Source organism: Ochotona curzoniae, unplaced genomic scaffold (genome assembly GCF_017591425.1).
Source record: "Ochotona curzoniae isolate NIBS_2020 unplaced genomic scaffold, NIBS_Ocur_1.0 contig_1, whole genome shotgun sequence".
NCBI classification, from domain to species: domain Eukaryota; kingdom Metazoa; phylum Chordata; class Mammalia; order Lagomorpha; family Ochotonidae; genus Ochotona; species Ochotona curzoniae.
In genome coordinates this window covers 34,976,335-35,003,923 of record NW_024464918.1, presented here as the reverse complement: position 1 = coordinate 35,003,923, position 27,589 = coordinate 34,976,335, and the positions used below count along the sequence as shown (strand labels likewise).

Below are 27,589 nucleotides of genomic sequence, written 5' to 3'. Positions count from 1 at the left end.
GTTAATCACATTCTTAAGGGATGAGGTTTAGGAGTCTGTATTTTGAACACAACTTTGTAGGTGATTCTCCTGAATGTGGGCCAAAACATGGGTTCCTAAAATCTAGCTGTCTCAGAATCACTTGAGAAACTGTTTTGCCTTTAAAATTTTGTTGATTCATTTAGAATATGGTTTTAACTGAGTCACGCTACCATAGTTTTTAAATTACATAGGTGTTTCTGTTTTATAATGTTTTACATTCCCAGCCAGTTGATGTTTTTGCTGCCCAGGGCCATTTGCCAATTTCTGGGTGTGCTTTTGTTTATTGTAACTTGGAGATACTACTGGTGTACATACAGCAGAGGATTGGCCAGCTTACAGTACAGCCCCAGCTAATCCAGACATTTGTGTGAAAGGTTAGGTTACTCCTAAAAAGTAGCCATAGTTACTTTCTTTCCATCAAGGAGGTTTTTAAAAATTAAGACCTCTGGGCCTTACCCACAGGCTCCTCATTAAGAATGTCTAATAGCCAAAACCCTGGGTGAATATGTTTGTTGTTCAAGCATTTTATCATAAACCCATTGAAGAATCACATTTTCTCCATAAAGAGAAAACAAAAAAAGTAATGAAGTACAGTAACTTTATTCCTGAGAATAAATTCATTGTACTTTCATTTTGATGTTTAATCTCCCAATTGCTTTTTAATGATACGGGTTTACTCTGGATTGTTGCTAGCTTAACAGTATGTGTCCTATTTCCAGAATTCCTTTGTCATTTACATTGTTTTCTAAACTTAGAAGGGCAACTGTAGACACCATTGCTTTGACTAATTGCAGTGACCAGCTATGTTTGATCACTGTATGTCCCTGGATTTATTTCAGTTATCTTCACCTTTTCTTTCCTTGCCTGGCTCTTATTTCTCTTTCCTTGGTGCTTTTAAGATCCACCCCCCACACTTGGGTTTAACTTAGAGAATTTGACATCTATTCAATTTTTCTTTTTTCTGGCAGTATGATTTGTATTTTTTTTTTTAAACCTTGGAATTCTTGCATCTGTCCTCTAAAGCGCACTGTGCTTTTTGCTCCATGACTGCTTGCTGCAGTCCCTGGTGGGAAGCGATTTGAGATGTATTTAGAGTGCTACTTTTGAGTCAGCTGTGTCTCTTGGAAATGCAGTACGTTTACATTTAGAATATTTGATACAGTTTGTACAAAGACAATTTTATTAACCTGACATGATTAAACTGTTTCTACACAGAGCAAAAATTGTACATGAGAATTGGGAAACAGAGCAGTATAAACATATAGAAAAATATTAATCAGTGGTTTTGTTCTTAGAAATGTAATCATTGTTCACCTAAGTGTGGGTTTTATTCAATTTCTGTTGAATAGTGTTTATCTGAATTTTTGAAATACTTTTTTTTTCCTTAAGATAATGGAAGTAAATGGACAAAATTTCGAGAATATCACGTTTGTGAAGGCCCTTGAAATTTTGAGGAATAATACACATCTTGCACTTACTGTAAAGACCAACATTTTTGGTAAGTCTTGCTGTAGAAACTGTGGGACTTTTCCCCCTCTTGATAGAGACAAGTCAGGGAGACGGTAAAACATAGAAGTAATTTTTGTCTAAAAATTGAGCTATTTTGTGGCTCCTTCGTGGTTACTATATTTTAGATTTTTCACTTTTCATTGTTAGTATTTAATTGTGATTTTGCTATCTTGACCTCCGAGTTCACTACCTTCAGTTAGGGAGTCGTGAGATGTCTCCAGTGTAGTAAGCACTCTGCTGGGGTGCTTGATGAAACTCAGAAGTCAGATTTGGCTTGTTTTCAAATTGGTCAACTTCTCATCCTGCAGCTAGCTTTCTGAAGTAATGTAAGAGCCAGGTTTTATGGAAATAAATTGAGTAGAGCATTGAATTTAATAAGTTGTGTGTTACAGATTTAAAACATTTGGAATGTAGTTCAGCCAAAAGAACTCAGATAAAAAGAGGAGAAATTCCAAATGTTTTAAGTTTCATTATGATGAAGTACATTAAAAGGAGGAGCTAATGTGAGGCAAAAAGCAAAACAAAAACTGCAAAACTCACACTTCCTCTCCACTGGGATGATTACTAAAATAAACGCTTAACTTCTCTAATTGTAATGTACACAACCCTCAGATTTTTTCCCCCTTTTTACTTCTTAAGGGCTGCTTACTGTTGTGCTCAGAATTTCAGCAGAAATCCTGTTGTGTTTAATGAAATCAGCTGGTAGTATCTTTCCTAAAAGCTAACAACAAGAACAACAAAAACACCCAAGTGATTTAGTTAAAGTGCACATTTCATATATGCTTAATCAGTATGGTGAAAACACAGCAAAGGAACTAGAGGTAACATTTTTACACAGAAATGTACAGTGTGTTACGAAGTTTGTAATTCACAACTTATTTGTGTTGGCAATTTCCCATTAATATTTTACTATAGTGTAAGTAAGGCTTCACATGTTTTTGTTTGTTTGTTTTCTGGTGTTTGGTTAAACCAGAATACCAGTTTTGAAAAACACAAAGCTGAGCTTGCTCTGCTTGCTTGGGAAACTAACTCTCCAGGCTTTAGTTTCTCCAACTAGAGTTCTTAAGAGGAGCTTACACTTTAAAATCTTGTACCAGTCCCGTGATTGGTAAATGGGATCAAATATTATATATGAAAAATGTAGACAGCATAGCGTAGTGTTTAACAACACAGGAAGTGGGAGACAGAGAAAGTTGATGTGAGGAATGCAAACGGCAAAGGAGCCATACCCTTGAAACACTTGTGGCAGAAGCTAATGGTTACACGGTGCCACAGAAAGGGAGGCGTCACAGTCAGTTTCTCCTTTATCCCAGTAGAATGCGATCAGCCAAGCAGAGTACCCAAGCGTAGTAATCAGCAGACCTCCTGCTCATGAACACATATATAACATTTCCGGAAATGGTTACTGATACATCATTGGACGTGTGTCTCATAACAGTGAACCATAAGATGACTCCCCTGTTGATCTGAGTTGATCTGCTTGTGTTCCTGTTACAAGGTTATCTGCAGCTGATTCTTTACATTTTTCCCAGGACTTCAGAAAGAGCTCCGTCATTTGTTTTTTGTTTGCAAAACAGCTGTTAGGGATTGCAAGTCACTCACTGTGCCAGAGTTAGGCAGAGTACCACTACGGGCTGTTGTATCACAGGCAACCAGTCTCTTGCTGCTAAGCAAGGGGACGAGCATTTAAAAGATACTTGAAAATATTTCTGAAACTACAACAGCTTCATCCAGATGTGAAGTCCCCAATAAAGCACTAGTAATTGGCATACAGTGAAATGGAGCTGAGATCATGCTGTGTGGAACTCTCGGGTACAAAACCAACAGAAGGGAAAGCTGACAAAGAAGGTTTAAATCTGGAGTAGGGAGCTTTTTTCCCTACCAAAGGGCATTTGGGTATTTAGGACATTAATACATTGACAGGTCATACAAAATTATCAATTTAAAACTTAGTCACTTGAAATTTCATTGAATTTTGAGGCTTTCCTATGGTTGCCTTCCTAGGACCAGACCCAGTGAATGCCCAAGCCTTATGTGGCCAAGCAGGCTGCACTGTCCACACACCTGACTTCATTTTTATGTTTAGCAGCTTATAGTATAAAAAAATAGTAAAAATAAAGTGAAATTTTAAAAAAGATTTTGAAAGGAACAGAATATATTTTGTTTAAAGCACAATATCCTTGAAAAAGTATTCCTAGTTGTTTTCATTTTTTTGAGGTGAAAAAAATAATTTCTGAAAGTTGTTCTGTGATTTGGTATTACAGTATCATCATCCTGGTTAAACCCTGAAAAACGTTCGTATGTTAGAACTAAGGATTGAGCTGTTAACTGCTGTAACGGCAGCTCTGAAGGCATTTTTCTTACAGTCCTTTGATGCTGTGAGAAACTCTTGCTTGCTTTTAACTGCTAAGCAGTGGAGAAGGTCGCTGTCTGTGGTTGGGTTCATTGGGCACGTTTCTGACGATGAGTGTTTCTGAAGTGTGCTGCACACAGCGGCCCCTGTGGCTGAACCCTCTCTGACAGTTCTCCAGAATGTTCAGCTCTCATTTGACCATATCATGTGTCACCAGAATCTGAACAACTGCTTTGATATACAGTGTGTTGATTGTTACTTACAAGTCTTGCTATATATTCTAAACATGTTAACAACCTGCCCACTTCCTCTCCAGTTGCCCCCAACTGACTTACTGTTATCACTTTTGAGTGATATCAGAAATACCATCATGCTGGTAACTGAAAAATTAAGCAAATGAAGCTGGTAAACAAAAGATAGGTATAAATGTGATGTTTGATTGAATGGTGCTCTGAAAAAAAGATAAGAAGCACCTGTGTTTATTCTTAAGCTTTGTTATAAAAACTTTGTAGTGAGAAAAAGAAGTGACTATTTGTTTATTTGTACAGTGTTCAAAGAACTACTCAGCAGGGCTGAACAGGAGAAGTGCGGGATTCCTCATATTCCCAAAATCGCTGAAAAAAAAAGTAATCGTCATTCCATCCAGGATGTGCCGGGGGATATTGACCAAACATCACAGGAGAAAGCAAATAAGAAGGTCAAAGCAAATACTGTTTCAGGAGGAAGAAACAAAATCAGGAAAATTTTGGATAAGACACGATTTAGTATCTTGCCTCCAAAACTGTTCAGGTAGGTAATACTAGTATGTAGCAATTTTTGTATTGATTGTAAAGTTTTTGTTTTATGAGATTTGGGTCAGTTTTTCCTTTTGCACAACTAATTAATCATGAAATCCTTCAGCAATATTTAAATAGGAAAGCATGAACTTCTGTCACTTCTGAGAAGTTAACCACTGTTAGATTATGTAACCTTCCATTAGCATTCTTTCAACTCTACAAAGACAGTTTTATTTTATGGAATAGATTTTTATGTACTTTAGGACCAATTTTAATACTCCTGTCTTTAAGTTCACACACCCTGAATAGCCAGACACATTTATTGCTGCCTTTTTTTTTAATCAAATGTGTTTTCTGTTTTGTAGTAAAATAACCCTGAATCTAAGTGACATATAAAGATTTAAAATTCAAATTAAGTTCTCTGAAATGCTGTTTATCAGTCCACTGAAGTGTCAGATTTCAGGATGAGCAATATTATGTTTTTCTGTGTTTTATAGTAGCAAAACAAAAAATTCTAATCAAATGTAGTACTTGTTGAAGTCAAGACATTGAGTGAATCAGTGAAAGAACGAAAGCATATTCAGGCACATAGTCTTCAATGTTTCTTCAAAAATCTCAAAGATTTTCTCACCCTCCCCCCGCAAAAGATTTCTTTCCACCAATACAATGTAAAGTAAAATTCTCACAGTATGTCGTAGGAAAAGTTGGAAACTTGACGAGATAGTCTGTTTCAGAACAGCACAAGGCATCTCGGAAGATGCAATGATTTCCGTTTGTCTCGTGCTGAGATTCTATGTTGAGTTTTGGGTCATGTATTACATGGTTTCTGGTCATGTATTACAAGGATGAAAATATCTAGCAATCTTGATCTACTAGAGATAGATACAGGGATGAGGAGAGGTATCAACAAGCATAGTTCTGTTTTGTTTTTAAAGACTTATTTATTTATTTATTTAAACTTAACAGAGCTCCTCTGCCTGCTGATTCATTCTCCCAAATGATAACAGCGATGAGCTGGAATTCCAGGGAGTTGGATCAGAAGCAAACACCCAGGATTTGCACCTGGACTTACGTTGAATGCCAGTTTTGCAGATGGCAGCTTAGTGCGATGCACCAGAACACCATACCCAGCTGACAGGGTTTTTCAGCTAGAGTTGATACTTTATCATTTGAATAGAACAAAGGAAAGCACAGCAGACTTGTTGATACCCAGACAGTGAGTATAAAGTCTAATGAACAGGCCAAGGAATGCTTGGAAAGGGTATTTGAAAACAAGGGAAGGCCAAAGAATTGCAAGAGTATCTAGGTCAAACAGTAGAATATCTAGAATTGATAGTCTTGTTGGTCATGTAATTTTGCTGGGTTTATTAAAGTCCATAATTTTATGACCAAAAATTAAGTAACTAAAATAGGATTTAGGAAAAAGTGGTCAGAAGTCAGATGGCTGCCAGTTTAGAATTTCTGTGTTGGTTTTGGGTTATAGGGAATGACCAGCAGAACAAGGTGAAGAGGAAAGCAGTGAACAAAGACAGTTTGTTCACATTTTGCCAATTATGAGGACGTTTGGGAAATGACAGCTAGATGGCATGAATTGGGAAGGAGAAGCAGGTGTTTGATCTGGGTGGTAGTAGAAATGGTTTGACAACAGAATGGGGACCAGAGAGGCTCATAGAAGAAAAAATACTTGCTACGGACAGGAGTCAATGTGCTTGAAGGGCAGCAGTGTCTGGTGGAGGCAGGAGGAGAGGCTGAGCGAACTGACAATAGGGGAAAACTTGAAACATCCTTTATTGAGAAATTATAGAGAACAACTCTTTGGGTGGCAAAGAGGGCAAGTTTCTAGGCAGGATTGGAGGATGTTTGCAGTTGCCAAACTGCAGATGCCAAACTCAAGGTGATAGCAGAGCCTGGAGGCTGAACATCCAGAGGAGGCAGTGTAGTAATACTGGGGATGTGTGATCTGCCAGTTCCTTTTTTGATCAACACTCATGTCTGCACACATGTTGAGCAGATTTTTCTGCCTATGTATTTTAAAAAGTATTTATTTTAAACATGCATGTACAGTTCTATTTATTGTGTTTGTTGTTGGACTTTGTGAGTTGTATATAAAATAAAATTTAAGGACCTCACAGGCAGCTGAAGTCCTCGCCTTCAATGCCCCATGATATCATATGGGTGCGTTTTTTTTTTAAGATTTTATTTATTTTAATTGGAAAGTCAGATATACAGAGAGGAGGAGGAGAGACAGAGAGGAAGATCTTCCGTCCAATGATTCACTCCCCAAGTGGCTACAATAGCTAGAGTTGAGCCAATCCAAAGCCAGGATCCCGGACCTTCAATTGGGTCTCCCACACGGGTGCAGGGTCCCAAAGCTTTAGGCCTTCCTCAGCTGCATTCTCAGGTCACAAGCAGGGGAGCTAGATGGGAATTGGGATTAGAACCAGCATCCATATGGGATCCCAGCACGTTCAAAGCAAGAACTTTAACCACTGCGCTGTTGTGCCCGACCTTGGGAACCAGTTCTAATTCCGGCAACACTGTTTCCTATCCAGCTCCCATCCAGCTGGAAAAGCAGTTGAGGACAGTAAAACCCTTGCAACCCTGCACCCATATGGGAGGCCTGGAACTGGCTCCTGGCTCCTGGCTCCTGGAAGATCTTGCTCTCTCTCTCCTCCTATCTGTATATCTGCCTTTCCAATAAAAATGAATAAATCTTTTTAAAAGATACAATTTAAAGCATTGAGAAAAAGATAAAATGGTTTCAATTTCTTATTTAGGAATTTGTATCAACAGTTCTCTTCCCCATTGCCAGTAAACCTAGCAGTGCTACTGTATTGTGTAAAAGTATTTTAAATTCAAGCAAAAAGGGAAAAATGTTCTTTTTGCTGAAATCTTATTCACAATCTTGAAAATACATCATTTAACTTGATACAGATGATTGGAAACATGAAGAATTTTGTTCTTAATCTCATTTGTTTTCTACAAAATTCATTACTCATTCTTTTGTAAATACTGTCCCTGGGAAAGTATTTCCGGTTTCTGTAGTTCCCTATCCCCTGTACTTCTAAGTGTAAACAAGTATAATATTTTTCCTAAGTTTATACTGCTCTCAGTTTTAGGGAAAGTACTCTCTTTTGCTGACGTTTTAAAACACTTCATGGAGAAGCAGAGAGCTACTGCTTGATTCCACAAACACCTGCAGTGACTGGGCTGAGCTGGGGAAGCCAGGCCTCTGTGCATGGTAGGAAGCTGGTTCGCTGAGTCATCACGCCTGGCTGTCTGCATTGGCAGGAAGCTGGGAATCAGACTGAAGGACTCTTGTGTGTGGCATGGGGGTCAGCAACGAAGCTAAACAGCAGTTGTAAAAATAGCACCCTGTTTTCCTCTGTGCCCAGACTCCTGTGTCCCCTGATTTAATTCTTGCAGTTGTCTTTGAGGTAGACAGTATTGTTCACACTTGGAAATGAGGAAAACAAAAGTGGGGTCCAGCAGCCATCGCTGGGATCTGTCTTGATGCCTTGCTTGTTCTTGAGGCACCACGCTTTGTTTTCTCCTATGCCTCATGCTTCGCCCCGACTCCTCACGGCTTGTTCTGGCCTCTTTTCTTTGCTAACATCTCGTTAGCTTTCTTAACACTTCCTCTCGTCTTGCACAGTTTCCTAATTAAATAAATTTTATAGTTGTAGCATATTTTCTGTAGTTTTTTATAGCTGTTTATAATCCTTTCTGTAGTAAAAGCTAAGTATTGTGTGGTCTGTGTGTGGCAGCTGCTGGAAGTCATGAATTGAGGACATTAATGTTAGTTTAAGTGCAGCCCCAGACAGAAACAGTGTTTGATAAAAGATGCCAGTGTGAATCTTTTTTTAAAACTTTCAAAAATTTTTAATTCATTGTAAAGGCAGAGAAATGCAGAGAAACAATTTTTTTTTTTTAATTGCTGTCCTGTGTTGTTGTACAGCTGTCTCTCAATTAGGGTTGTGCTTGAAATTTAGGCTAACATTATCTCTGAGGTTATCTAAAGCATAAGTAAAAAAAAGTGTTATGTGTCTTTGATTTTACTTTTGTCAGTTGGCTGTGTGATGCTTTCTAAAACATTCTAACAGAAAAATTTGACTACTTAGGTGTGATTATTTAATTAATACGTTTGAAACCATTCAAGGGAATTTGCTTTAGCCGACTTGCTTTCTCTTCTGGTCTTTGTTTTTTGTCTGGAAAACAGCCAAATGTTAAGGTTTGAGAGATCACAGAAGGAATAACGCCTTTTGAATAGTTTAAAGACCAAAAACTCCCCCTTCTGTTGACATCTGTGTTTCTTCTGTATCTTAAAATCTCTTAGTTTGTCACTTGAGTTTGTTGTATTGTTACCTGCAGCCTGCCATAATTTAGGTTCGGGTTTAGACCAGCTTTGTCTTTTGCCTGGAAGGTCACCAAAAGAAAGCGGTTAAAGCCAGGGTATGTTCCTGTGTGGCAGCTGTGTGTGTTGGATGATACACTCGTGCACTTACTTCAAGGGATTCCATTGAGCTTCTGTATTCAAACCAGTAGATACTAACATGATAATTTCTTTAAGATAATATAGGTAGTGTCAGTTGTATTTAAATATAACTGTTGCAGATAATTTATGGCTGTTTTCATAATTACAGTTGTCATTTTTTAATTGCTTTAACATTTTTATCTTACTGCTGAAATCACCATATGAAGTTAATTTTGTTAGTTTTTAGTGCATAAAGAACAAGGGCTTGCTACGTGAATGCCTTCAATTACTTTAAAGTGATGTGTGACATTCTTTTGAAGTGATGGAGGCCTGAGTCAGTCACAGGATGACAGCATTGTGGGAACAAGGCACTGCAGGCACAGTCTGGCCATCATGCCCATTCCTGGGACCCTCTCCTCCAGCAGTCCTGACCTCCTGCAGCCCACCACGAGCATGCTGGATTTTTCCAACCCTTCAGGTAAAGCTTATGTAATCTTACGTTGCTGCGGTACCAGATGAACAAATAAATAATTGAACTTTGTGCAAATGCCAGATCTACCAGTAGCTTTTTTTGTTTCTAGTTTTTGACATGGTGTAAAAACTAAAAGGAAAAATACATATTTTTAATCTTCTTTTGGGAGTTAGGGCCTCCAGAATGAAACAGAACTACAGTTAAAACAAAAATGACTCTCCTCTTTCCACACATTGGGTTTCTTTTGCTAATACTTTTCCAGGCATAGAGAGACAGAGACACTCTATAGACAAACAGGAGGTTTTGTCAGAGAGGACAAGAAGGTACTTTTTTAAAAAAAAAAAAGATTTATTTATTTTTATTGGAAAGTCAGATATAGAGAGAGGAGAGACAGGAAGATCTTCTGTCTGCTGATTCACTCCCCAAGTGAGCGCAATGGCCAGTGCTGCACTGATCTGAAGCCAAGAGCCAGGAACTTTCCTCCAGGTCTCCCACACGGATACAGGGTCCCAAAGCTTTGGGCCATCCTCGACTGCCTTCCCAGGCCACAAGTAGAGAGTTAGATGGGAAGTAGAGCTACTGGGATTAGAACCAGTGACCATATGGGTTCCCGGCGTGTTCAAGGCGAGGACTTAAGCTGCTAGGCCACATTGCTGGGCCCTAAGGTACATTATTTTTTAAGTGGCCTTACTTAGCTTCCTCTGTGATTTACAAAAATATGCTAATAGTTTTCTAAAACTATGGATATTTCCCCCAATATCTGAAGCTGAAATGGTTCTTGTCATGCATTTTTATTATATTATTAGAGCATCTTTTTCATGGTTTTAGATTTCAGTTTGGGGTGTAAAGTTAAATTTTCCACATCTGAGTATTGGTGACAGAAAAATATGATGTGGCTTTCCATAAAAGACACAAATAATTTAAAAGTTGGGAGCGGCACAGTGGCATTACAGGTTAATCCTCCATTTGAAGCACAGGCATCCCATATGGGCACCAGTCTCTGTCCCAGTGCCCCACTTCTGATCCAATTCTCTGCTTATTCCCTGAGAAAGCAGAGGAGGATAGCTTGGAATCCTGCACCCATTTGGAAGACTTGAAGTTCTTGGCCCCTAGTTTTGGATTGGCTCAGCTGCAGCCATTATGGCCATTTGAGCAGTGATCCAGCAGATAGAACATTCTCTCTCACTCTCCCTCTTTCTCTCTCTCTCTTTCTTTCTCACACAACACACGTGCACTTTCTCTGTCCTTTTCTGTAAATATGCCTCTTAAATAAAACTTTTTTTAAAGGACTCTTAAAGATACATTTTTAAAATTGTAAATATGCAATTGAGTCTAAGGAGAGAAAGCAAAAATACTTCTACAAAGATCAGTGTAGCTGTAACTCAGCTCTGGTTTTTAACCCTATAAGGTTCCTAGCAACCAGTGTTAAGGAAGAAAACTGGATTACATAAATCTCGGTGTTAGAAGGAACTATAATAGTAAAGTTCATCTCATGAAATCCCCAGGGGTATAGTGTGGAAACAATGTTTAGTGAATATTTTCCTGTGCTTTGTTGCTTCCTGTTTATTTCACTTACATCTTAACCACTAGAGATAAGCAAACCCATTCATTTGCTTCATGGTCCAGAGTTCTTTCTAGAATAAAGATTTACTTTTTCTTTTTTATTATTTCCATGACACAGTTCTGTAGGTACAGGGATTCCTCCTCCACCTTCCTCCCTCCCTGTTTTCCTCTGCTAACATTTTCTCCCCATATAATCACAGTTATATAGTTCTTTAGTAACAATTGAAAGTTTAACATTCTGCTATTTAAGTGTAACATGGCATTGTAGGTATCAGCAAAGGTAGAAAATGTAGAAAAAGAGAACTACAGACCAACATCCCTGATGAACACAGATTAAAAAATGCTCAACGAAATACTAGCCAACAATCCATCAGAACTATCATTAACCCGGAGCAGATGGGGTTTACCACTGGCATGCAGGGATGGCTTAACAAATCAATAAATATGATACATTGCATCAAGAAAAGGAAGAATTAAAAACCGTAGGATTATCTCATTAGATGCCGAGAAGGAAGCTGGTAAAATCCAACACTACTTAATGCTTAAAATGTTAAACCAGATAAATACAGAAGGAACATTCTAGAATGGAGATTTTAATGAGACATTACTTTGCTTAGAAACTTGCAGTGGTTTTTGTAGTAGGTTGTTTGATGAAAAATTAATGTAAGCATTGTTACCAAGGCTTCAAGTTAATTGCTCCTTGGTTTAGTATAAAAGCAAGCTGAAGCATCATCAAACCCATTTGCAAACTGGGACGCATGTCTGGCGTATGCAGGCAGTTCCTTTCAGGCTGCGGGGATGTCCCTGAGATGAAGCGCCCTCTCAGGTCCTCTGCTCTGTGCTTGCTGCTGTCGTGCCCAAGGACGGCATGTTCCTGCGGGACTCTGTGTTCTTGCCTGCTTGGGTGATTAGAAGTTTTGTTCATCTTTCATATTTTTCTGGATTTTATTATTTGCCTTTTTATAGGTTAGAAATTTGTTCCCATTTTTGTGTGATTGTATACTTCTTACACATCCATAGACGATATACAGAATATTTCCAGGCTACTGAAACTCAGATTCAGACAGCATCCTTTGATAAGTATTATAGGGACATAGGATTACTAGAATTAATTGTTTTTATTGCTATATTTTTGCCATTTGTATAGGAAGTCAGTCTGAAACAGGAGAAAAGGTTGGGATTTTAAGGAGAGATGAGGGAAGTAATTGGCTGACTTAGCTGGGAGAACTAAGGAAAGAGGTTGAAATTATTACAACTCAAATTCTTATATTTGTGGGAGCTAAAATTGAGATCTCTGAAGAAATGCTGTTCAGCTTGATTTGAGATGGATTAAGTCTGAAGAACTGAAGTTGCATTTCTAAATCTGTTCAGGGAATAGCTGCTATGCCTGTTTAGAACAGTGCCCACATACCAGCAATATAAACAAAAATATGATAGGTATTTAACTTAAACATTACATTTAAATCCCCAAATGTGTGACTTTGTGAAAGACCTTCTACATGGCAGTGGTATTTTTATTTATGTTGAAAACAATATAACAATTAATTCCAGATTCAGTGCTTCATGTAATAATATACAATAAGCACTGAAATTTAGTTATATAGGATAAATATGTATATTGTCATGTGTGTGACATCAACCAAGTTTGGTTCACATTATTGAGCCTTGAGCTCAGCATTATGCTGCATGTTTAAAGTTTGTATTAAATGAAACTCCTCAGCAGACTTGCAGAACTGTTTAATAGTTTGCTCCTGATTGCTGATTGTTTTATGATTTTGCTTTATTTTTGCTGCCTGTAGCTGTTGGTTTGTACTGTAAGTATCATGGTGTTCTGTTGCTTGTGTGTGTGTTGTGGCTTGTTGCTTTTTGAAAGTCAAGTGATAATAGCCAATATTGGCATTGATCCTTTTAATCATTTCTTTTGAAAATATGCTTTATATTGGTGTGGAATTAGAGTATATGTGCTTTTCTGTAACTGTGATGTTTTTGGAGTTCTTTAACATACACAAGGTGAAACTTGAAGAATTCAAAGGATAGCCATTATGGAGTTTGAAACTGTTTAAGATAAATTTTATTTAACAGTCAAAATGACCCAGACAGAGGAAGGAAGAGAGAGACCTTGCATCCCCTAGTTCACTGAAACGCCACCCAGACCTCCCATGTGGGTGGTGGACTCATTTGGGTCATCATCCACTGCCTTCCTGGGCATGTTAACAGGGAGGCGGAAGTGGAGCCAACAGGACTGAAACGAGCACTCGGGTAGAGGATACTGGCATTGCAAGTGGTGGCTTAAAGGATCTGAATCTGCATTTAAAACTTCTTGCTTACTCTTTATTTTCATTTAATAGCAAATGCCTTTATCTAATTCATTTACAGTCGTAAATAATTCCTCATTATTTTGGATTTTTACTAATCTTTTTTTTTTTATAAAGGAACCTGTAATCATAGTATTTTTAAAAACTAGAGGAAGTTGATAAAATATGAAGGTCTACACTCCCCAGAATTTATAATTGTAATTTATTTGTTTATCCTTTGGTGAGCTTGATTTTGCATAAAATATTTGTGCCATTGCCTTCACCTTAGTTGAGATGCTACAGTTTTCTTCTCCTTACCCATTTCACTTTGTTTTTCTACATCAAATTGTATCATTCTAGTAAACTTCTTGGTTAAGCTGATTTTTTTCAGCCAGTTCCTCGTTAGTGGTTACTTGCAGTGTTGTGCAAGTCTTTGTTTACTTGTCTTTAAACACATTCTGTTTGCATTATTTTGAATTTTAGCATTAAAAATTGTGTGGAGATTTGTTTTCTGTCTCATTATATGGACACTTGCACAGTCATACAGAGTTTGCTTTTAGGGGCTGCAGTAGTGAAAAGAACTTGCTTCTTGGCTCTTAACAGAATTCGGAGTAGCAGTCCCACTCACCCGCTGCCCTTTGTTGGCTTTGTGGTGCTTTTCTCTGTGGGTTATGGTGCTTTGAACTAGCCTTTGCCACTTGAATGCAAATTCCAATAGAGCAGACACAGTGTTGCCATTTGTTAAACTGACACCTAACAGGCATTCATGTGTCTCTGTTCAGCATTTAACAAGTTAAAGCAAAATGAAAAGGCAAGTTTTTTAAAGATGGCATTAAACACAGAAAGATTACTCTGATTTTACTGTAGTTTCAGGGTCATTCCATAAATCCTTCAGTCTGTGTGTGTGTGCGCGCGCAGGATTGTAGTTAGCAGTGATAATCCAGATGTCTAAGGTTCTTACTCCTCACTTGATTACCTATTGTAGATTTCTAAAAAATGAAGTGTGACTACTAAAACTAAGAAATACCGTGTCCTCAGTCTTCTTAGATGTTGTTTCCCATAAGTGCATTGCAGCTTCACACCTAGAATTTAAATGATTCAATTCATCTTTTTTATTTAACTTTGTTCCAACTTCATATTTGTAATTTATCCAGTCAACATTTGAACATGCACTGAATACTGTGCTGATTTGCATTTAAATGATACGTCAGAAAGTTCATGGACATTGAAATTTTGAAAATTTTTTTTTGTTTTAAAGATTTATTTTTATTATTTTTTCATTGGAAAGGCAGATATACAGAGAGGTGGAGAGAGAGGAAGATCTTCCGTCCGATGATTCACTCCCCAAGTGAGCCGCAACGGGCCGATACTATGCCGATCCCAAAGCCAGGAGCCTCTTCCGGGTCTCCCACGCGGGTGCAGGGTCCCAAAGCTTTGGGCCGTCCTCGACTGCTTTCCCAGGCCACAGGCAGGGAGCTGGAAGGGAAGCGGGGCTGCCGGGATTAGAACCGGCGCCCATATGGGATCCCGGGGGTGCAAGGCGAGGACCTTTAACCACTTGCGCCACTGCGCCGGGCCCGAAATTTTGAAAATTTTAGTGCAAAATATTTTTTAAGTCAAAAATTGCCTTTTCCCTGAACTTTTTGAGACTCTTTATATGTGATTCTCCCACTGACAACAGCCATGTTTATGAAGAATGTTATGGAGTTATAAATGCAATAATTCTAAAATCAAAAAAGATTGACACTGTGGGTGGTATCCATGTAGAGACACCTTTTTCTCTAATACCTCGTAATTTTCCGTGTTGGCTTCCTGGGAGATTCATCAGAGTTTGGGTTTTTACGGTTTCGGTAATCCCATTTGCAGATCTGTTGAAGACTTTACTGCTTAGCAGTTTGACTTTCACCTAGGGAACAAGCGGCTGTTACAGTGTCACTCTGACAGCGTTGAATAAGATGCACCATACGGTATATAGGTGCTGTGTATGCCAGTTCCCATGCCGTGTTTGTGAGTCAGGGTCTGGAATACAAGAGGAGTGAAGCTATCTCTAGGTGATGGTGTGGCACAAGTCCATGTGCCATTGCCTCTGGCTGTGAGCACTGACTCTAGTCCCACCTGCTCTACTTTCCATCCAGCTCGTTGCTAATGTGTTGGAAAGCAGCAGAAGATGGGTCAAGTGCGTGGGCTCCTGCAATCCTTTAAAAAGAGAAAAAAAGAAAAAAGCATCTCCCTATTTCCCCAAGTTAACTGGTGTCACTGGCTGAGCCTCAGCCCCCAGAGACTTGGTGAATTCATCCAGCTGTGGGGCCCAGCACAGCTGGGACTTGTGTTTCTGAGGAGGGTGGGAGCCCGACGGGCCACAGCAGCACACTGTCAGAAAGGCTGGTGAGGCATTTCTGTCTGGTGTCTGACTCTCGGCCAGCTTCAGTCTCCAGGCTGTTTGCCATAATGTTGCAGCCCAGGGTGGGGCAGCGTGTGTGACCTTGGTGTTTCAGACAGATCGTAAGCCTTGAAGCCTTAGAAACATGATGATGTCAGCCATGTACGTGGGGCTGACTGACTCACTCTCAGGGAACCTGCGTCAAAGGCATTTGGTGACTTCAGCCCTTGAATACATCAGGAAAAGACCGTTTCATGAATCCCTGCAGACTGTGAGTGAATGAGGCATTCTGTTTCCGACTTGACAGTAGACACAGAGAACATTTAATGTGTTGGCTTAGACTCCCTCAAGTTAAATTGATGTTTATCCATCAATTGAACCTCCCAGTTCTGGGAGTCAGTCTCATCTTTTTTATTTCATTGAAATTTCCTTAATTTCATTAATTCATTACTAATTACCAACAAATGTAAACCAAAATATGGGAATATATTTAGAGGGAGGAAATACAGAAGACTTTCAAAATGGGATACTAAAACATTAATAATTCTAATTGAGATGTGACCAAGTTTTTATGCCTACACTGTGTGGTTTTAAGGGACAATTTGGCAGAATCATGGAAATTGTCTTGGAAAGGTTTCTCCCTAAGAAGATAATCAGTTTGCCTGCTGAAGTGTGTTAGGGTAGAGAACCTTTCTTCTGCCATGGACCATATAGATATGTACATCATTCATGGGCCTTCAAAATTAACTTTAAAGTTAGGCTGCTATGCAGCTACTGAGCTTTGAGTCTGTGGTTGCTTTGGCAGGATCAAATGAGCATTTGAAATAGGGGTAATAATTTCTGTTACGTTATTTATGATAATAGAGAATGACTGGGGCCCAGCGCAATAGCGTAGTGGTTCAAGTCCTCGCCTTGCACGCGCTGGGATCCCATATGGGTGCCATTTCTAATCCTGGCAGCCCTGCTTCCCATCCAGCTCCCTGCCTGTGGTCTGGAAAGGCAGTAGAGGACGGCCCAAAGCTTTGGGACCCTGCACTCACATGGGAGACCTGAAAGAAGCTCCTGGCTTTGGATTGGCTCAGCTCTAAGCGTTGTAGCTACTTGGGGAGTGAACCATTGGACAGAAGATCTTCCTCTCTGCCTCTCCTCTCTATATATATCTGCCTTTCCAATAAAAATAAATAAACCGTTAAAAAAAAAAAAGACTGAATGCCATTAGAGGCTTGAATAATTGAAATACCTTCGTCATTTTATAAGGTACTATAATTCAAGTTAAAATTATAGAAGAACATTTAATCAAGTCAGTATTTATAATATACTACATGAAAATATTTTTGCTTTCCAAATTATATATATATTATATTATATATTTCATATATATATATTCTAATGTTTATCACTTGTAAAATACATTTTATATCACTTGTCCAAAATTGGTGCATTTACTTATCAATAAATGCAATCATGATTTCTTTTCATCTGCTGCCTGAAATAGAAATATTTAGAAAAATTACTGTATTCCAGATTGCTCTTTGGAGAGTTTAAAAGTAATTTTTTTGAAAATAATAAGTGACATCTTTGTGTTTATGTAGATATTCCTGATCAAGTTATAAGAGTATTCAAAGCAGATCAGCAGAGTTGCTACATCATCATCAGTAAAGATACTACAGCGAAGGAAGTTGTTTGTCATGCTGTGCATGAATTTGGCTTGACTGGCGCATCTGACACTTACTCTCTGTGTGAAGTTTCTGTTACACCTGAGGGAGTCATAAAGCAGAGAAGACTTCCAGACCAGTTCTCCAAGTTAGCCGACAGAATTCAACTGAATGGAAGGTATACAAGCTTATTGTTGCGGGTGCTTCTCTTTCAGTAAGCGTATTTGCAGATGTGTCTTGTGAAGATTTTCTCTTGTTATAGGTGTGCAGAATTTTGTGCTGATAGACAGCTGTTGTCCCCTGGTTGATTCCACAGATGCTTGAAGTGGCTGGGATTTGGCGAGCATAGTGTCCATAACGAGAATGACAGTCTAGGTCCCTGAAGTGACAGGAACTAGAATCCAGGGGACAGGAATTCTATTACTTGAGCCATCTCCACTGCCTTTCAGGTTGATACTGGAAGAAAGCTGAGCTTAGCCACTGGAGCTTATTGTAATACACATGAATTCCGGGGGGATACTGAGACATATTAACCACGAAGGTAATGCCCACACCGAAGAAATACTCTGTAGAAACACTGACATATGTTGGTGCCACTGGATTTCCTCTAAAGTTGAAGCAGGTTTTGCCTCTCCCAAACTTTTCTTGTTTCCGTAACTACATAAAAGGATCCTTAGGCCATTAGCATCCTTCCCCAACGTAGAAGGGTGAGAGACAGACACAGAGAAAGCAAGGATGAGAGCGTGCACTTCATCTGCAGTTTGATTCCCCCAGTGCCTACAGTGGCCCAAGGTGGTCCAAGGCTAAAACAAGGAGTGAGGAATCCAAGCTGGGTTTCCCACATGTGTAGCAGTTACTAACAGAGAAGTCTCCATTTTTAGCTCAGAGGACAACATTTCCACACCCCATAAGTATGTGTATTACTCAGTTTCTTCTTACATTTGGGGGGGAAAGCGGGGAGGTCAAGGTACATTAGTAGTTGTAAGGTTTTATTTTAGTACCTGACCTGTCTCATCCATTTACTTCATTTGGAAATTGAGAAAGAATAAAAGAAAATCAGTATATTAACAACTGTGATAGAGATTTAAACAGCCTACTTAGGTATTCATTTTCATTTAATCAGAATTTGTAAAGATTTTACTTATTATGAAGGAGTTGGAGAGACAGAATGAGGGCGATCTTGGATCTGTCGATTCATTTCACCAAATGGCTACAGTGGTTGATGCTGGGCCAAGCGGAAGCCTAGAGATTCTTCTAGGCCTCTTGCTTGAGTCTCTGGGACCCACACATTGGGCTATCTGCTGCTGCTTTCCCCAGGCCATTAGGAGAAAGGTAGGTTGGAAGTAGAGCACCAAGGACTTGAACAGGCTCCCATATGGGATGCCAGCATTGCAGGCAACTGATTTAGGAATAAAAAGGAAATGTGTTGGGCTTTGCATGGTGGCCGGGTGGCTAAAGTCCTCACCTTGCATGCTCCGGAATCCCTTATGGGCGCTGATTCGTGTCCCAGCTGCTCCACTTCCCTTCCAGTTCCCTGCTTGTGGCCTGAGAAAGCAGTCAAGAACGGCCCAAAGCCTGGGGACCCTGCACCTGCGTGGGAGACCCGGAGGAGGCTCCTGGCTCCTGGTTTCAGATGGACCCAGCTTTGGCCATCGTGGCAACTTGGGGAGTGGACCAATGGATGGAAGGTCTTTCTCTGTCTCTTCTTCTCGCTGTAAATCTGACTTGGGGAAAAAAAAAAGAGAATGTGTTCTTACACATTTTAAATTACATTTATAAACATGTTAAACTATTTTTTTCTCCTTTTAGGTACTATTTAAAAAATAACATGGAAACAGAAACCCTGTGTTCCGATGAAGATGCTCAGGAGCTGGTGAAGGAGAGTCAGCTCTCCATGCTGCAGCTCAGCACCATTGAGGTCGCCGCCCAGCTGTCAATGAGGGACTTCGATTTGTTCCGGAACATTGAGCCTACTGAGTACATTGATGATCTTTTTAAGTTAGATTCCAAAATAGGGAATACTCACTTGAAAGCATTCGAAGACATTGTGAACCAAGAAACATTCTGGGTTGCCTCGGAGATTTTGACTGAATCAAATCAGCTCAAGCGAATGAAACTTATTAAGCATTTTATTAAAATTGCACTTCATTGTCGGGAGTGTAAAAACTTCAATTCCATGTTTGCAATAATAAGGTAGGTTTATACAATTAGGTGCAAAATACCTGTATTTGATTTTGTCATGACATGTGTTGTTGATTTTATGCTTAAGTATTAAATATCCAAGAAAAGTAATATTATTAGAATATTGTTAGGTACTTCTCTATTACTATGTTCTAGGTGGTATTTGTTTCTTTCCCTTCTGTGAACAGTTATACTTTGTTTAAATGTGTATCCTGCTGCAGGTATTCATATTCTGACCTTGATAGTGTGCATATTTAAATACTGCTTTACCATGATTTGATGCTGAAAAAAATCACAGTATCATCTCAGCACTCTGACATAAAAATGTTATTGTGAAATGACACCAGCAGTGGTGATAGTGACCATTTGGTACATGCTTCCTGTTTGCCTGAGGGAATTGCTGCAGTGAACATTAGAATTACAAAATTGCCCCAGCCATGCCAGGCCTTTGCGGGAGAGCCAGCAGATGGGGGAAGCGTGTGTGTGTGTGTGTGTCTGTCTGTCTGTCTTTCTGTCTTGCCTCCGCCCCCCCACACACATGCTTAAAAGTTCTGTATTTATAAGTCACTCTCTCTGAGCAGCCAATTCCAGGCAATCCATTTTCTGACCAAATGTCATTTCTGCACATTGGTGACCAACAAAAGGCTTTCTGCAAGAAAATCTGAATTCTAAAAAGGCAGAGTTGTGGTTAGTTCTTTTTATAAAAGTGCATGTGCATGTATGTATATAGCAACATAATTGCACATTAACCAATCATATAGAAGAATGGAAGATATTTTGCACCTATTGCTCGTGTGAGATATAAGTGAAGCATTGATAAGGACTCTTTAGTCATGACAGTTAAGGTAACAGGTTCAGTAGCAGTATGGAACAGGTGTCAGTTTAAAGTGACTGTTTTGAGTCAGTTGAATCTGTATTTGAATTTCACCTCTCCCACGTGTAGCAGTGTGCGGAAAACGAAAGACTGGTTTTCTCATCGCTAAAATGAAGAAGCCTACTGATGCCATAGTTTTTCGCAGCTGACTTTAGAACACTGGGACAGAGATGCTGTAGACAAACATGTAGCTGCCTGGGGATTGAGCCTGTTGGCATAGAAAGCATCCATGAAAGAACCTGAACTGCTTCAGCTCAAGATCAGAGGACTCCTAAAGTTGGTGAAAAACAGGATATAGACAGGAAGTGACACAAAACCGAAATCAATTCTCTAGTTATTTTTATAAGTCTCGTTTGTTTTATTGGGATTATAGTAATTACATAGAATGATTTATCAAACACTTGATACCTTTATAACAATGGCTTTTTCCATTTTTTTCTTATTTTTCCTGTGGATTTTATAGCTTTGTTCCTATAAAATCTTGAACATTTTTTTGAATGTTCAATGTGTTTCATTGCTGCTATGAGTAGAATTTTTACATTTCTTACTAGTTACTGATTTTGTGTATTCTAATGTTTGTGTTAATTTTGTAGGTAGGCTGCATGCTCTTATTTTTTCTAATCTTAAGTATTATTAAGGTTTTTATTTATACAGTCTAATTTTCCTCAAGTGATGTTTGCCTGTTTCATTTCATGTATGTATTTCCTTATCCTATTTTTCTGTTGATACTCAAATTTTCAATATTAATTTTAATTATGGACATTTGTACATGGTTTGTGGTTCCAGTATTTCTCCATTAAACATTGTACTGTCCCTGGATGAAGCGTTATGCGTTTGTTAATGTTACTGTTACGTTACGTTGTGTTGTGTTGTGTTGTGTTGTGTTACTGATGTTCTAAGAATGTTTTAGCATCTAAAGTAAGCATAAGACTTTTTCTCTTACTGTACGTTTTTTCTTCTCTTTATTACTGTAAGTTCTTTCTAATTCAGCATGAGCTCCATGTAATTATGGTCAGTTTTTCTTCAGATTTATTATAAAAATAATCTTTGCTATTTAGAATTTTTGTATCTTTTTTATAAGTGAATTGACTTGTGGTATAATTTGTTGGTTTGTGTATTTTAATGCCAATGTCCCATTGACTCCAAATTTGAGGATTTAATATCGTTGAGGCATTTCAGTAAATATCTAATGAAATTCGGACACAGGCAAGGGACCTAACTTGTCTCATTGTTTGGTGAGCCTGAAGTATCATCTTTTATATTGATGTTGTAAATCAGCCTGCATGTAAAATGAACAAATTAGCCTGTTGTACTCATTTAAGTTTCTGTGTTAGTACATTTACTTCACTCACTCTTTTTTTTTCATTCCCATAAGCCATAGTTTACCAAGCCTGTTCCATCTTATACTACTTATCACAGTGTTTTTCTTGTGATTTTTTTCTAATAATCTCTTGGTTGAAGTTTATTTTTTCTTGTTAGTTTTGAAAACTTACTTGAATTGCATTTCCTGAGAATATTCAAATTGTCTTTATTACATAACACATTGACAACCATATTTGGAGGCATTGTATTGAGCAACCAAAAATATGTGGCCCCTTCCCCCAACCCGATAAGCCAGTCCCCATATCATGGCATGGTGGGAGGAAGGAGGATCTTGCTTTGCGATGTGCCGAGCAGGAGATGGCACGTACTGCTCTGTTCTCAGATTCCTAACGAGGAAGGGGGGGGGGGGGTCTGACAGTGCGTGATCAGCGTGTGGCTGTACTTGGTCCACAGTGCTCCTCACTCTTGTCTGAATAGTGGGGTGGCGAAGAGGCCTCCATTCTGTGGGGTCTGCAGATATGTTTGAGGCCTTCCATTTCCTGTGAGGGTCTCAGAGCCGACCAGAGAGATGTCAGTTGTTGAATTGAAGTCTCTGGTTGGGGTCTTGTGAGAAGGACCTCATACTTGTGATACAAGTGTGTATCAGATTTTCAAGGACTATGATGCCTTTTCAATCTGGAGATCCAAATCTTTTATTTCTGGAATGCTTTATGCAAGCGTACCTTTGAATATATCTTTTTTCACTTCCATTATTTTCTATTTCCTCTTTATGACTTTTTTTCTTCTATTTATTTCCTGAACTTCACTGGTTCATTTTTTATAAATTTCTCTTATCCTAAGCTCTTGTGTCATGTTAAACTCATTCTTTTATAAACTTTTTTAGTTTGTGTTTTATAGTCAGGAGACAAGTTCTGGACCCACATCTGGTCCTCGGAGCTCAGCAGTCCAATAGTTAGTTTGCTTTTAACATTTACTTATTTTAAAGGCAGAATGACAGGTATGGAGTCAGATCTCTTCCATCCATTTCTTCACTTTGTTAGGCCAGGCCAAAGCAGGTGTGTCCAGCTCCATTGTGCCTAAGGTGCTGATAGCAGCCCAAGCATGTTCTGCATTCCCAAGCACATTACTAGGAGGCAAGATCAGAAGCAAAACAGCTGAGACTCAAAACGATGCTCTGATGGGGGATGCTGGCTTTGTATACAGTGGTTTAATATGCTATGCCACATGTGCTGCCTCTAAAATCATTTCTAGGTCATTGATTTATTCCAGTTTGTAATCTGCAATTAGTGCTCAGCATCAAACAAGTTTGAGATGTATTGCCTACATGAAATTATTTCTAGTTACAACAAGGAGTATTTTGATGCCTGAAATGTTTAAGGTCAGTGTCTATTCTGCAGAATTATTGCATTTGCCATTTACAAATGCAGTGTAATTATACAGATACAGCCTTAAATTTATTTACATGCAAACTATAAATTTAAGACCGTATGCATGCAGTTATAGGCAAGTGATGTGGTTCCTCAAAGAAATTGTTGTTTTAAGAGTGAAGAGTCCCTTGATTCCTCTTAGCTTTTTCAGAGACTTGGTATATGTACTTCACTTACCTATGACTTTCCCAGCTCTGTTATTTTAACATTTTATTTTCATCTTTGGCAGCGGCTTGAACTTGGCACCTGTAGCACGACTCAGAGGTACTTGGGAAAAGTTACCAAGCAAATACGAGAAGCATCTCCAGGATCTGCAAGACCTTTTTGATCCATCCAGAAACATGGCAAAATACAGAAATATCCTTAGTAGTCAGAGCATGCAGCCTCCAATAATTCCACTTTTTCCTGTTGTCAAGAAAGATATGACATTTCTGCATGAAGGTATTTAAAAGTTATTTGAAAACTAGCATATTTAGTTTCATACAGTTGTATATGTTATATTTACTTGTTACGTAATCCAACCTAGTAATTAATGTCACTACTTTACCCAGTTAAATGCAGCCAGTTTTAGGACTCCAAAAGTTACATTGTTAACAAAAACTCATTGAAGTGGTTATTGTATTTAATCAAATACCAACTTGATTCATCAAGATCAGACTATTCCATCATATTTATCATTTTGTTTGTTAATACTTTTCTTTCAATTTGTAGTTGAAGTTACTTAACACATACAAAAGACAAACGACTCAATAGAAGCTCTCTATCCATGTTCCTTTCTAGCTACCACTTTGAAATTTTCAGTTAACTACCATCTTGACTTCTATTGTTTGTTTATTTTCATCTACTTGAAAGAGCAACCGAAACTTCTTCCATCAGCTAGTTCACTCCCCAAATCCCTCCAACAGCTAGGGCTGGGCCATGCCAAAGCCAGGAGCCTGGGGTTCCATGGGGTCTCCTGTGTGAGCAGCAGAGGCCCAGGCATTTGAGCCATCATTGGCTGCTTCCCAGGATGCGTTAGTAGGAATCTAGATTGGAAGCAGAGCACCCAGGACTCCATTTGGGATCTAAGTGTCCTATACTGCAACTTAACCTGCTCTACCATTGCAAAAATTATTTTTTAAATCAGTTTTGCATGGAATTGTTAAATCTACTTATTTTTGTTTTATTTGTAAGGCACAGAAACAGATACAAAAACAACTCATTTCCTGGCTTACTCTCAAATGCCCACACTAGCCAGTACTGGCTCAGACAGAAACCAGGAGTTCGGAACCCAGTCCGAACCCAGTAGGTGGCAGGTATCCAAGTTGTTGAGCTGCCATCTGATGCCTCCCAGTGTGCTCAAATAGCAGGAACATTGGACTGGAAGTGTGTCTGGGATTCAGACGCAAGCCCTCCAGTGTGGGATGCAGGTGTCCCAGGTGGCATTTCAGCTGTCTTACATGTACTTTTTGTAGTCTCTAATAGATTGTGTTAATGTTTTTTAATTCTAGCTTATTTTGATCAACATTAAATTTGAAAAAATTTTCCCTGTTGACTGTAGCTGTAATTCTATTACTTAACATTTGATTTACTGTGATGCATCTGTTCTGTTGAGGGATGTTTGGTAGTTTCCACTATTGGCCTGTTGCAAATAATGCTATATGAATATTTTGTTTTTATCTATTAATGCATTTTTATTAGCTATATATTCAGGGTAGAATTTGTAGATCCTGATATTCCTACAATCAGTTTTGGAAAACAACTCCTTGTTGTTCACAACACCTGCTGAATGAAATGTTTTTATTTTCAGCCGTTCCTATAGCAGTGTAATTATATCTTAGTATGATTTAATTTATATTTCCCCAATTATATAATGACATTGAGAATACTTTTATATATTCATGTGTGTATATATAGATGTGTATAAATATAAATGATACTTTAAATTATCTCATAATTTTTCAAGAAGTAGAGAGACAGATATTGTTATCTGCTGGATCACTCTCAAAATGCCCACAGTAGCCAGGACTGCGCTGGGCGAAAGCTGGGAGCCAGGCACTCAGTCCGGATCTCCCATGTGGATGACTGGTCCTGGGTTCCTGAGTACTCACCTGCTGCCTCCCATGTCATGCCAGAATCAAGGGGGTTTGAACCAAGGCATTTCAGTGTGCGATATGGCGTTCTGTGTCTTCAATGCCAAATGCCAACCCCTTTAGTTTTCTTTTATTTATTAAGTATCTTGAGTTTCTTGCCTGTGCTTTTTTTAGCTAGCTTTGTCTTTGTTTTTAATATATTTGAAAGAAATATTTATAGATTTTGGGTATGATGTAACTTTCCATTTGCCTTTCTTAAGATTAGTTCTTAAGTTTTTACTTCTGAAGGACTGATTTAATATGCTGTGACTGTAAGGTTGGTTTGTAACCTGACATAATTTTTGTATATGGCATTATACTTTATTAAGTTGATAATTATGTAGTATACGATTTTATTTGTTTTTTTAATGCATACTAGATTTTATTTCATACATACTTGTTACTATTAACTAGTTTAGTGTTCGTTAACAATTTCTTATGTGTCAGACTTGGCAGGCTCAGACCATTTGCTCTTCAGTAACTCACCTCCCAGTGTTTTTGTTGTTGCTGTGCCTTTAAATCACACAAGATACGACTGTTTGCTAAAATGTATTTCTTTCATCTCAGCTATGTGTTTCCTTGTATTGTTACTCCTCCTTGCATTTCAAGGTTTCATAATTGGGTAGATGTGGAAGGAGAGTGAAGTTTTTGTATTTAGAACTATAGCTTACATTTAAATCATGTTCATTAGAAATAGTATTGTTTTATTCATCTGAAAATGCCTGTACTTCATTATCAAAAGTGTATTTTTGGTTGGCAGCTGTGTTCTTCTAACACTTTGACATAGTGTGAAAACGCAGTGGCTGTTTTGTGCAGATCTCTGGAGGCTATCTTTGTGCTGTGGCAAATGGCACTCTGCAGCTGGGATTCAGTTAAAGATTCTGAGATAGAGAGATGAGCTAGGATTGTCTGGTTGACTGAAGGTAAACACCAGGATCCTTACAAGTGGAAAAAGGGGGCCCAGCATGATGGCCTAGCTGCTGAAGTCCTTGCCTTGAATGCACCAGGATCGCATATAGGCACCTGTTCTAGTCCTGGCAGCCCTGCTTTCCATCCCTGCTTGTGGCCTGGGAAAGCAGTCAAGGACGGTCCAAAGCTTTGGGACCCTGCACCTGTATGGGAGACCCAGAAGAAGCTCCTGGCTCTTGGCTTTGGATTGGCTCAGCTCTGGCCGTTGCGGCCACTTGGGGAGTGAATCATTGGATGGAAGATCGTCACTCTGTATATTTGAATTTCCAATTAAAAGAAAGAAATCTTAAAGATGAGAGAGAGAACATGTGTGCTGGCTCACTTCCCCAAATGGTTGCAATGGCTATTGCTGAGCCAAGTGAATACCAGGAACCTGGAGTTCAGTCCAGGCCTCTGACGTGGGTGACAGCATCTGGGGGTCATCTTGATCTTGAGTCACCTTTTGTTTTCCCAGACGCATTAGCAAAGAGCTGAATTGGAAGCTGAGCCCTGAAGCTCCAAATGGCTTTCTGATCTGGGATGCCCATGTCACAGGTGCTGACTTAATTTGCTGGACCACAAGCCAGACCTTTTTCTGGCATCTCCTTTGGGAACGGTGCTTTAATTTGATAGGTCTAATCTCTCTGCTTCTCATGTGTTCTCCCATGTAATGCTCATCTGTTCCGCCATACTTCCTTCTGATATTTTCTTGCACCCAATTTTGCTGCTTATTCTCTCATGAACTATGTGCAGTCTCTTCTTAAATATGTCACTGAGTTTCTGATTCTAGTTACTGTGGGTTTTTTTCCGTTTGTTTAGTTTTGTGTTCCTTGCTGGCATCATTTCTGCATAGTTACGTTTGAGGTTTTACTGGTAACTTGATTATGTGTATCCCTGTGGGTCTGTTCATGTTGTTTTCTTCTTTCTTTTGTGTTTAATCTTGTTTCCTTTCTCCTCATGTACCTGGTTATCTTTGATAAGGTAATATAAGTGTTTTGTGTTTTAAAACATTCAGAAATAAGAAGAGATTTCAAATGTTCTTTTCCACAGAGAAATAAAGCTTGCTTCTGGCAGCCTGCTTGCAGTCCAGAATCAGTTTAGCCCATTTTCAAGTGACTTGAAATACATTAACAGTGGGCTTTGATTGAAGTCTGCATTGTTTGTCCTTAGTCCTGGGATATAGACCTTCAGATTCCTCGCCAAAAGCATTGAGGAACTGTTGGACTGA

The 27,589-nt window shown here is 38.9% G+C and overlaps 1 protein-coding gene across 19 annotated transcripts in view; it reads left to right on the top strand.

The window, feature by feature from the left end:
* The window catches only part of RAPGEF6 (Rap guanine nucleotide exchange factor 6), a 156,658-nt gene that overhangs the window by 90,777 nt on the left and 38,292 nt on the right, over window positions 1–27,589 (top strand). For 17 of the 19 annotated variants that reach the window (XR_005882945.1, XM_040971209.1, XM_040971235.1 and 14 more), the window contains 6 exons: window positions 1,411–1,519; window positions 4,432–4,672; window positions 9,454–9,611; window positions 17,435–17,675; window positions 19,307–19,690; window positions 23,532–23,743. Coding sequence is in view for 18 of the 19 variants with exons in the window: in XM_040971209.1 (XP_040827143.1) it covers window positions 1,411–1,519; window positions 4,432–4,672; window positions 9,454–9,611; window positions 17,435–17,675; window positions 19,307–19,690; window positions 23,532–23,743 (1,345 nt within the window). In the remaining variant the exon portion in view is untranslated. Of the gene's footprint in view, window positions 1–1,410; window positions 1,520–4,431; window positions 4,673–9,453; window positions 9,612–12,967; window positions 12,983–17,434; window positions 17,676–19,306; window positions 19,691–23,531; window positions 23,744–27,589 lie in introns of all 19 variants that reach the window. The other 2 variants (XM_040971138.1, XM_040971285.1) reach the window with 1 other exon arrangement.